At 39.1% G+C, this 12,218-nt stretch overlaps 1 protein-coding gene across 6 annotated transcripts in view; it reads right to left on the bottom strand.

The window, feature by feature from the left end:
- The window catches only part of SBNO1 (strawberry notch homolog 1), a 58,560-nt gene that overhangs the window by 15,532 nt on the left and 30,810 nt on the right, over nt 1-12,218 (bottom strand). For all 6 annotated transcript variants that reach the window (XM_047760180.1, XM_047760182.1, XM_047760181.1 and 3 more), the window contains 12 exons: nt 11,899-12,081; nt 10,594-10,691; nt 9,117-9,268; nt 8,680-8,877; nt 8,158-8,325; nt 7,883-8,058; nt 6,993-7,124; nt 5,427-5,562; nt 4,599-4,711; nt 4,180-4,251; nt 3,626-3,725; nt 514-588 (listed from right to left, as the gene is read on the bottom strand). In XM_047760180.1, coding sequence (XP_047616136.1) covers nt 514-588; nt 3,626-3,725; nt 4,180-4,251; nt 4,599-4,711; nt 5,427-5,562; nt 6,993-7,124; nt 7,883-8,058; nt 8,158-8,325; nt 8,680-8,877; nt 9,117-9,268; nt 10,594-10,691; nt 11,899-12,081 — 1,603 coding nt within the window. The remainder of the gene's footprint in view (nt 1-513; nt 589-3,625; nt 3,726-4,179; nt 4,252-4,598; nt 4,712-5,426; nt 5,563-6,992; nt 7,125-7,882; nt 8,059-8,157; nt 8,326-8,679; nt 8,878-9,116; nt 9,269-10,593; nt 10,692-11,898; nt 12,082-12,218) is intronic.

The raw sequence follows: 12,218 nt of genomic DNA, 5'->3' as shown, positions 1-12,218 counted from the left end.
AAACGCAACCTGGTTCTAGAACTGCTGCCACGCAGACAGAATAGAAGTTTAATCTCTTGGAGTTCCCGTCGTGGCGCAGTAGTTAACGAATCCAACTAGGAACCATGAGGTTGCGGGTTCGATCCCTGGCCTTGCTCAGTGGGTTAAGGATCCGGCGCTGCTGTGAGCTGTGGTGTAGGTTGCACACGTGACTTGGATCCCACGTTGCTCTGGCTGTGGCCGGCGGCTACAGCTCCAATTGGACCCCTAGCCTGGGAACCTCTATATGCCATGGAAGCGGCCCTAGAAGAGGCAAAAAGCCAAAAAGCCAAAAAAAAAAAAAAAAGTTTAATTTCTTGAATAACCACAGTAGGCAAAACCTAGAATGCTTTGTGAGCATTCAGTAACGAAGGATTGAGACCTACAGACATGATGTAGCTTCCCCTTCAAATTGACAAAAGCACAAACAATAAAAAGGGCTTTACTTACTGATACAGCAACAGTTTTATATATATATGAAACTTACACCATTACCTTTATCTAGAGTAAGAATTCCGGAACGATCTTCTACATTTATCAGGCCAACGCCTATTAGTCCTTGTCGAACATCTATAATAATAAAATAAGTTTATAAAAAACTCTGTAGGCCAAATGAGTCAGAGTCATTTGACTAATCAAACTAAATCAAGTTTTAGCATATAAACCACAGTCTATGTATCTTCCATAGTTCGTATTAGCTAAATTAAATGGAATCCACAGCCCCTGAAGATCCTTTGGCACTTCTAAATCCTGGAGTTCTCAAACCTCACATTACATTTTATTCTTTCACTAACATGTCTTAGCTTTCAAATGATAGTCTTCGGGAGTGGAGATTCTTAGCTATGCAGTTTTTACCCAAAGAATCTGAACAATTTTCAACAGGCAACAGGACACCGATTAAATAATTGTGTAAATAAGATGTAAATAAGGAAACAATCATGCTTTCTTCCCACTTTATCTGTCAGTATTGACAATGCAGAAGATAAGAAACATGTATTAACAGTCAACATATTCTCAATTACATTAGAGGAGACAGTTTATAAAGCTTTTTAAAAATACTTGATGAGTTCCCGTCATGGCTCAGTGGTTAACGAATCCAAATAGCAACCATGAGGTTGCAGGTTCAATCCCTGGCCTTGCTCAGTAGGTTAAGGATCCTTCGCTGCCGTGAGCTGTGGTGTAGTTCGAAGACGAGGCTCAGATCCCTGGATCCCGAGTTGCTGTGGCTCTGGTGTCGGCCAGTGGCTACAACTCGGATTAGACCCCTAGCCTAGGAACCTCCATATGCTGCAGGTGTGGCCCTAGAAAAGACAAAAAGAGAAAAGGAAAAAAAATACTGGTGTCCAGACTCCAACCCAGACTTAGAGAATAAGGGTGTAAGAAAGAGAAAAGGGTCAATAGGGAGCATAATTATATCCTATTTACATGTTTATGTAATCAGCTAGACTCTGCTACATGCTCAAAATGTTTAGATTCTGTTGGTAAAAACTCTGTAGCCAAAAAGCTTCAATGCAAAAAAATCTTCATTTTGAGAACCCATCCTATGGGAAGAAATTACCTGAACAGAAGGATAGCCATTATAATTCCAGCACTGTTTGTGATGCAAAAAAAATGAAAATTACTTGAATATCAATAAGGGAATAACTGAAGAAACTCCTATATAAGCTAGAAGTAGATAACACACTATTAAAAAATGTGCTAGTGCTACAGCTATTGCTTTGTAAGGGATATCTGTGATGCATGAAAGGAGAAAACTATGTTACAAGTGATACTGTCAGCATTTAAATGAAAAGCTCTGTGTTTTAGACAAACATGCAGAAAGGTATATTAAGGCTGCCCCTGTTCAGACTGTTGATAACTGTAACCTCAATAGGTAACAGTGGAAAGTAGTAGTTAAGGTTAAAGTACTGACTCTTCATTATACACTTTGAGATTGTTTTCATTACTTACAATGAATAAGTAACATGTAATTTTTTTAGAATTAGAAATAAATTGGCAAGTTGTTTTTAATTTTTCCAATGACCAAACAAAAAGAAAAAGAGAGAAAGAAAAGGAGAAGGAGAAAAAGCAGAGGGCTAAGGCTTTACTAGGTTTCTGATGGCATTTGTTGAGTGCCGTCAGTGACTATAAACTGCCCCTGCAAGCTATGTCAATACAGACTGCTACCAACACTAAACAGGTCAACTGGAAAGGATATCCTACTGAAAAATGCTAACTCTATAATAATAATGTTTCAAATATCTCACATCTATTTATTTTTTTAAATATCTTCAGTTTCCCAAAGCATTAAAATCACCCAGACTACTTCTACTATTGGGGTAAAATCTGATCTACAGATTTTCTAGACATATTTAAGAATTTATATAACACTCTTCAGTGCTTTTTAATATAAAAATTTCCTAACATACACAATTACAGAGAATATTCTATGAACTACATATACCCATTACACAGTGTTTCTTTTTTCTAGGGCCGTACCTTACCTTCCGCATATGGAAAGTTCCAAGGCTAGAGGTTAAATTGAGGTGCATCTGCTGGCCTACACCACAGCCTAAGCAACACAGGATCTGAGGAGTGTCTGTGACCTACACTACAGCTCACAGCAATGCTGGATCCTTACCTCACTGGGTGAGGCCAGGGATCAAACCCACAACCTCATGGATACTAGTCCTTCATGGATGCTAGTCCAGTCCATAACCCACTAAGCCACAACGGGAACTACGCCATAACCCAGTTTTAACAATTGTTACTACATAGCTTATTTATCTACACTTCATGTACATGTCCTACCAACTTCCAAAGATTATCTACTTAGATAACTGAAATTTGAGGAGTTTCCATTGTGGCACAGCGGAAACGACTCTGACTAGTAACCATGAGGTTGCAGGTTTGATCCCTGGCCTCGCTCAGTGGGTTAAGGATCGGGCATTGCGGTGAGCTGTGGTAGGTCAAAATGCAGCTCAAATCATGCGTTGCTGTGGCTATGGCCCAGGCGGGCAGCTGTAGCTCCAATTTGACCCCTAGCTTGGAAACCTCCGTAAGCCGAGGATGCAGCCCTAGAAAGCAAAAAAAGAGAAGCTATCTGGCATATTTTTAATTAACCTAACAAAACCACTTTTCCTCTATTAATCTATATTAAACAACATGCAATAAGCTACATCTACAGTAAAATAATTTCACCTGAAGAAAATTTAATAAATCTACTGATTATGTCAATTTAGATGTCCGGTAACCATCAATTTCTTAATTACATACAACTTATGTTAAAAGAAAACCAAAAACAACATGTTAGAACAGTTTTAGTACCTTCTTGTCAATACTCATTATGATTATCTTTAATTTTTGCTTTTTAGGGCAGTACCTGCAGCATATGGAAGTTCCCGGGCTAGGGTTCAAACTAGAGCTACAGCTGCCAGCCTACACCACGCCACAGCAACTCCAGATGCGAGCCAAGTCTGTGACCTACACCACAGCTCATGGCAACACCGGATCCTTAACCCACTGAGCAAGGGCAGGGAATCAAACCCATGTCCTTGGGGATACTAGTCAGGTTTGTTGCTGCTGAGCCATGATGGGAACTCCTGTTATGATTATGTTGAAAAGTTACCTTTAAAGAATTCTCCAGGATAGTCTGGAGGTGGTGAGACCATAGGAGAATCCAGGTTTACAATGGATTTCATGACAATTTCTAAAGCATTTCTTCCATACTGCAATGAAAACCGAATCAATTTAACCAGTTTTAGCATTTGGATACTCTGCAATCACATGACCAAATGAAAGTTAGAAAAATTATTATTATACCAAAGAGTCAAAAATAGCAGAACTCAATTATCTTTATTTCTATTTTAAACTGCCTAGTGCCTAATTCACATCTATGCATAAAATAGGCATTAAATAAACAACTCTCTATACTTCTGGGAACCCACACTTTACTCATAAGTATTTATCAGTTTATTTTCCAATAAGAATGAGAAGATGATTATATAGCAGAGTTCATCACCAAAGATCTAACTGCTATGTCTTAAGGAAGCCATGATTTTACAGCAAAACCATAAGAGGAGGCAACTTTAAGTTTTAAACAGTAACCACTTTCCTTTTCTGTTCCATAGACATCATATGTTGCCAGAAATTTCCAGATGTTGGAAGGTGAATTTCACTTACCTTATTATCAAAGTTGAATCTGCTCAGATCTCTAGATTCTGTTGCTCTTCTGTCTCCATGTGTAAGTGCACCCTATCCAAACATAAAATTTCCAATCAAGGCATAGAAGACAGGTAACATACACCATCTTTTACACAGATCTATTTAACTGAACAACTTGGAGTTGCCATCTTGGCGCAGAGGAAATGAATCCGACTAGGAACCATGAGGTTGCGGGTTCAATCCCTGGCCTCACTCAGTGGGTTAAGGATCCGGTGTTGCCGTGAGCTGTGGTGTAGGTCACAGATGGGGCTCGGATCTGGCACTGCTGTGGCTCTGGCGTAGGCTGGCAGCAACAGCTCTGATTAGACCCCTAGCCTGGGAACCTCCATATGCCTCGGGTAAAGACAAAAAAAGACAAAAAAAAAAAACAACCTTACCAAACTCTCAAGTCTTTTAGCAACAATAGATGCAAATCTCTGTTCTCCTGCCAACTCAGAAATCAGAAAAACGTATTCAGGAGCAGTAACTTGGTTTGATCTATGAGTCCGTCCTGTAACGTCAAAAAAAAAAAAGTCACTGATTGTATTCACTTGATACTAGTAATCTGAGACCTATCCTAGCAATTAACACCTAGCTAGTATCCAGAAATGTTTAAATTAGAGGAAAAATGAAAGAATATAACAATTACAATACTCCCCAAGAGATATAAAATAAAAAGCAATGACTTGAACAACATCCATATTCAGAACAATACTTCTCTTTAAAAGGGAACAAAGACTACAACAGAACTGTTAAATGATAAACACTATTACTGCTACCCCAGTTTGGCTGACCACAATGTTGCTCATGCACAGCTGATCTGGATTCTCCTGAAATTTTTTTTTTAGATCACAAGGTCACAGGGACATGAAGATGGAAGGGAGGAGCAATGTGCCCTCACTGAAGCCACTGAGGGTTGAAAAGGACATCAAGTGGCAGCTGCTTTGATATGGATAACACACATCCTTGGAGGTCACAATGAAGGTACTCCTGAGGAGCCCCATTCTTGAACATGGGAAACCCTAGAAATCCTACTGCAGGTCTTTTACAACTTTTAAAACAGCTAAGAAATAAATTCATAATGCACTCTTATATTTTAAAGTATATGCAATACACAAACATTTCTAAAACCTGCACATACATATTTTGAGTTTTAATATGTCTGACATTAAAACATTTCCCCAGTGATTCTTAGCTATTAAGTGAAATTCAGCATAGGAACTTACCAAATTGCTGAATTGCTCTATCAGCACTCCATGGTAATTCCAGAGTCATGTGAACTCTTCGTCTTTGATTTTTAGCTCTCCTATCTGCTTGTAATGAAATACCTGAGCTAGCAGCTTCTGAGATGATAGCAATATTCTATATTAAATATAAGGAAGAAAGAACAAAAGATCACGTTAGCACAAAAACAAGCAGGAAAATGTCCACCAACATACTCTCCTTTACTTCCTAAATTATAAGACCCTCTATTTTATTTTTTTGCTTTTTAGGGCCGCACCCACTGCAGGTGGAATCAGAACTGCAGCTGATGGCCTACACCACAGCCAGAGCAACATGGGACCCGAGCTTTGTCCACGACCTACACCACAGCTCATGGCAATGCTGGATCCTTAACCCACTGAGCAAGGCCAGGGATCAAACCCACAACCTCATGGTTCCTAGTTAGATTCGTTAACCACTGAGCCATGACAGGAACTTCCTGACAATCTTTAAAATGTGTAACATGAACTCTTAAATACATTTAAAAAGACAACTTTGACAATGGTAATATAACTATTACCTATTTTCTAGTTGCAGAGACAAAAACATTTTTTGAAGTAAAAGCAAAATGTGGATAAGAGATAAGATTTTATCCTGTCCCCTTTTAGATTAAGGAATGATGTTGATGTGGTGCCCCTACCTATTTTTTAGCAATCTCACCAGCAAATACAGCAATTCCACCTAGGTGGAAGAAATGATCTGAGAATCTTAAAACTGATGAAGTTTACTTAACAGTAAGAGCATACTGAAAGGGCCTTTGGAGGAGACCACAACTACTGCAGTGGTCAGATAGGCAAGTGTAATCTACAACCACTCAGAATAAATCATCCTGATAAGACATGGCAAGATGAGAAACAGCAAAATCAAAGGATAGTAATAATCTGGGGATGCTTAAATATATTTCTAGACTCAAAATTACACTGGCACTAGAGTGTGGCACGAGATGTAGTACCCCTAGGATGACCTGAGAAAACACAGTATTTTAATACTTAAAGACTTCAGGAGTTCTCGTCGTGGCGCAGTGGTTAAGAATCCGACTAGGAACCATGAGGTGGCGGGTTCGATCCCTGGCCTTGCTCAGTGGGTTAACGATCTGGCGTTGCCGTGAGCTGTGGTGTAGGTTGCAGACGCGGCTCGGATCCTGCGTTGCTGTGGCTCTGGCGTAGGCTGGTGGCTACAGCTCCAATTCAACCCCTAGCCTGGGAACCTCCATATGCCGCAGGAGTGGCCCAAGAAATAGCAACAACAACAACAACAACAAAAGACAAAAAAAAAAGAAAAGACTTCAAAAGCCTCCAAAGCCATCAAGAGTTACATATAATTCTGTGCACAAAACACCATATTCAATTTAAAAGAAAATAATGAAAACATGTAAAATGTTCAGTGATTATGTGTAATTATTAAAAAAAAACAAACCATGTAGAATAAAAACATTCAACAGATGATTTAGTTAAAAGAAAAACCTTCTAAAGATTAAGCTAAATGTATGGGTATTTCTTTTCATTGGAAAGCATCCCAGAAAAACATACCTTATCTCCATCCATAAATCTTTGTTTTTCTGTGATATTTAGTATTTCCACAGGGACATCGAGTTCAGATCTTGATTCGTAAGATATACTTCCATCATCATTGCTTACAACCCTTCCCTTGCGGCCAGTCATCTGCAAAGCCAAACAGGGTCAGTGACAATTAACGTATCTTGATTACAGTGCATGAAGCTCAGGACTCCTTCATTAGAGAAAGTGAGAGAGAGGTGAAAGGGATAAAGAAGCCAACATGTGCTGTGCAGCTTGTGGTGCACCAGGCACCTGGCGAGAGAGAACATTGCAACACAGTGCCTGGTTTTGAAAAGTTCAAATTCCAATGGAGAGAACAGAAGTGTAGCAATGATAACAAAGTCTGCATGACAGGTGCAATAACAGAGATCTATGTCTTGGGGTAGATACTCAAGATACTAGGGGCAGGAATTCACTTGCTCTAGGATGACAACTAGAGTAGAACAAGGGTTCTAAGATCTAAGAGAGGATATTAGATACTTATAAGATGATACTAGTTATATCATTCATTCTAAAGGGCTTAAAAGGTTTGGCAAAAAAAATTACCTAGAGGAGTTCCCATCGTGGCGCAGTGGTTAACGAATCCGACTAGGAACCATGAGGTGGCGGGTTCGGTCCCTGCGCTTGCTCAGTGGGTTAACGATCCGGCGTTGCCGTGAGCTGTGGTGTAGGTTGCAGACGCGGCTTGGATCCCGCGTTGCTGTGGCTCTGGCGTAGGCCGGTGGCTACAGCTCCGATTCAACCCCTAGCCTGGGAACCTCCATATGCCGCGGGAGCGGCCCAAGAAATAGCAACAACAACAACAACAAAAAAGACAAAAAAAAAATTACCTAGAGACACAACCCTGATCAAGTCATATTTACCTCAGCAACATTCTCAGGACCACCAAGTTCATCAATAAGTTCATCCAAGGTATTAGGAGGAAGGTCTTCAGCTAATTTTTCTAGTTTATCAAGTAGGTCTTTCTTCATCTGCTGGGCTCTTTCCACAGCATCCTGACTTGTTATAAGGCTACTGTTACTGTTGATGTTACTGTTAGCTAGATAAAGTACATTTGTTAAAAATCAACACAAAGTTTAAATATTTATTTTGTATAAAAGTACATTTCATAGACAAAAGCAAGCTTCCACATGGATACCTGGTGCACTGTTAGGAGTAGGTGAAATAACTGGTGTAGATGAAAAACTAGGTCGTTTTGATCCAAGACCTGATGCTAATAAGGCACTTTGAATAGAATCTGGATCTATACTTTTCCTTTTTTTTTTATCTTTGTTTTTCTTGTGGTCTTTTCTGATTAACCAGGGATCTGAAAGTTAAGGAAAGACACAAATCAAATTGTTAAAACAAGTACTGAATTTCCAAGGGAAAAAAATCCTGAGTTTTTGTATTGTTAACTGACAACCTGTAAACTGCTGCCAACTGTCCATGAGGTAGATTCCATGCTCTGAGCTTAAACATAACTGCACAAAACTGAGATCACAATCTCACATAAATGAGCTAAACCTCCAGAAGATGGACAAGCTTGGAGCTCCCACCAAACAAAGATTAGAATCTGTGTGATGGTATCTATAGGGAACAAAAGGCTTTAGCACAATATCCCATTTCAAATATACAGAAATAACTACCCTTTAGTTTACATTTAATATATTCATGAACTTACCATCTTCATCATCCTCACTAGACTCATCTCTAAAGGGGTTGAAATCATCATCATCTCCAGAACTCATGTTTTTAGAGCTCTCGTAGTCGCTTTCCTCATTATCAGAGGCATCAGATCCACTTCCACTATCATCAGAACTGCTACCAGTAAGGCCACCAACTTTTCGTGCTTTTTTGGCTTCTCGAGTTATTTCCTCACCTACCCTCAAAACCCAAACAAGAGAATTAGCCAAAACACACTGTCCTAAAGGTCCAGGAAATTACATACAGTTCATGAGTTAATACATTTATTTAATCTATGTGGGAAAAGAATCTGAGAGAATAAATATGTGTATATGTATGACTGGGTCACTTTGTTGTACAGCAGAAATTATCACAACCTTGTGATATTCTTCAATGAAACTTTAAAAAAATTAAAAAATAAGGACAAGTACTCACCTTTCCGTTTCTTTATTTTATTTTCTTTACAAGGACTATCTCTTGGTGAGCTGTTGTTACTTGGAGCTGTCAAATCAATTCCTAGTAAACTATAAAGTTTTTTCCTGTCTGGAGCAGGGAAGTGTTTTTCAATGAGTGACTGCAACACTCCTCTATTTGTAGAAGAGAGAAAAAAGTGACAGTGGTTCAGAATGCAAAATAATTTATTATATATAAAGTCTTACTCAATGTATTTGCTTAAAATAAGTATACATTATGTAATCTTACAAAAAATGTCCAGCGCAAATAAATTTTAATATTCTAGGCCAAGGTTGTCCAATTATTTGAAACATAATGCAAGCGAAGCACAATTTTTACATTTTCTAGTAGCTACATTAAAAAGTAAAAGAAAACTGGTGAAACTAATTTTATAATATTTTATTTAACTCAACCTATCACATTAACATGTAATCAATGAAATATTTTACATTACATTTCCTTAAGTCTTTGAAACCTGGTGTGTATTTCATACTTAAAGCTCATCTCAATTTGGACTAGTGATTTCAACTGCTCAACAGCCACAGGGAACTAGTACCATTTTAGAGGCAGTACTAGGCAGCAAGCATAGAAAAGTACAAATTAGCAGGTGTATGTTTTACTTTTAAAAACAGTTTTAAATTGTATCTATCTTAAATTGTCTCTTGAATGTATCCCCTAAGGCAAAAGAGAGCATGGTGGCAAAAATTTTGTTAATTTTAACACCAGAGTTAGAATTGTCCGGTTAAGCAAACTCAAAAACAATGTCTAAAACAACTTAAAAAACTCCTTTGGGGAGTTCCCGTCGTGGCGCAGTGGTTAAGAATCCGACTAGGAACCATGAGGTGGCGGGTTTGGTCCCTGCCCTTGCTCAGTGGGTTAACGATCCGGCGTTGCCGTGAGCTGTGGTGTAGGTTGCAGACGCGGCTCGGATCCCGCGTTGCTGTGGCTCTGGCGTAGGCCGGTGGCAATGGCTCCGATTCAACCCCTAGCCTGGGAACTTCCATATGCCGCAGGGGCGGCCCAAGAAATAGCAAAAAGACCAAAAAAAAAAAAAAAAAAAAACAACAAAACTCCTTTGACTCAGTATTACTTACAATTTTTATATCAGAGCTTACTAAATTGAGGCAAACTATATTATACTGCTCCTCTGGATAACGGCAATTTCAAATACACCAAACCAAAACTAAACTGAAACTAAACCAAGCTGTCAAATTTCCAAGATGCACAAAACAAGCTAAAATCAAGCCCCTTCTATTTGTCCAAATACTGGGAGACAATACTGTCAAAATACTTAACATTTCAGCATTTCTGTTACTGTTTTCCAATAGGTGTAGTATTATGGATACACACAGAATTGCAAAAACTAAGATTAGAAAATCTTTAAAAGACAAAAATTTGCCCCCAGGAAATCCCAATATTTAAACTAATCTAAGTAAAAACTCAAAACCATAAACATTACTTGGCAGTTGAAACAAAATCATTCAATTCTCCCCCGCCCTCTTCCAAGGCTTCTAATGTTCGAGCTTCTCCTGTAGACTGCAGACCAATTACAACACACTGGAGGGAAAAAAAGAATTTTTAAATTACAAATAAGAATATGCGTGTGATTTAAGACGTTTTATTTTATTTTTTTGCTTTTTTAGGACCACACCAGCAGCATATGGAGATTCCCAGGCTAGGAGTCCAATTGGAGCTACAGCAACATCAGATTCAAACCATGTCTTTGACCTACACCACAGCTCACGGCAATGTTGAATCCTCAACCTGCTGAGCAAGGCCAGGGATGGAACCCACAACCTCTTGGTTCCTAGTCGGATTCGATTCCACTGATCCATGATGGGAACCCCAAGACATACTTTAAATATTTAGTTTAAAAAATTTTCAGGAGTTCCCGTCGTGGCGAAGTGGTTAACGAATCCGACTAGGAACCATGAGGTTTCGGGTTCGGTCCCTGCCCTTGCTCAGTGGGTTAACGATCCAGCGTTGCCGTGAGCTGTGGTGTAGGTTGCTGCAGACGAGGCTCGGATCCTGCGTTGCTGTGGCTCTGGCGTAGGCTGGCAGCCACAGCTCCGATTAGACCCCTAGCCTGGGAACCTCCATATGCTGCAGGAGCGGCCCAAGAAATAGCAAAAAGACAAAAAAAAAAATTCAAACATTATTGTTTACACTCATTTATTTATTGGACATAATTTGAAACATGCTATATGTAAAACACTTAGATAGAGAAGAGTATTACAGCAGTGGATATCATAGAAGTCCCTGCCGCTGTTCTTTGTGTTTTAAGTGACTTGCCAAAAGGATAAAACTTTAAGGCAATATATATCCATGGCTAGAGTGGTTATACCCATGGATAGCCAATTTATAGCAATGTTTGTTTATACTTTTTCTTGGAGCTATCCAAATTCTTTACAAACATGTATGACTTTTATTATCTTAGAAAATGTACTTTTTTGAGGATCTGGCATTGCCGTGAGCAATTGTGGTGTGGGTTGCAGACGTAGCTCGGATCCCACGTTGCTGTAGCTCTGGTGTAGGTTGGTGGCTACAGCTCCGACTGGACCCCTAGCCTGGGAACCTCCATATGCCATGGGAGCGGCCCAAGAAATGGCAAAAAGACAAAAAAGAAAGAAAAAGTACTTTTTAAAGTCTTACTATGTTAATACTTCCACAACTATCCTTTAGAAAGAAAAGGGTTTTACAAGTTGAAAACCTCGACACCCAAAAACGACCAAAACAAATAACCAAAGATCAATCTCCAACTTACTTTTCCATTCTTGATTTCTTCTCGAGCTAGTTGTACAACCCTTTTAACTTTGGATGCAATGCACAAGTATTTAAAAAATCTCTGGTGAGCAGACCAGAACTGACCCCACATGGATTTCTTCATTCGTTGCTCAGCATCAATCAGATCCGCGGCTTGCTGAAAACGCTCTCTGGCAATGACCCACTGAAAGTGCACAATCAACATTTTAGATATTTCAATCTTTTGAGTGTGAATTATTTTTAAATGAGTAATTCAATAAAAATGTTACATGCAAAGTATCATTTAACATTAATTTAATGAAGCAGGAGTTCCTGCCAGGG

This window comes from Phacochoerus africanus, chromosome 15 (assembly GCF_016906955.1).
Source record: "Phacochoerus africanus isolate WHEZ1 chromosome 15, ROS_Pafr_v1, whole genome shotgun sequence".
Lineage (NCBI taxonomy): Eukaryota > Metazoa > Chordata > Mammalia > Artiodactyla > Suidae > Phacochoerus > Phacochoerus africanus.
Note: the sequence above shows the minus strand (reverse complement) of the source record. Positions and strands in the feature narration are given on the sequence as shown.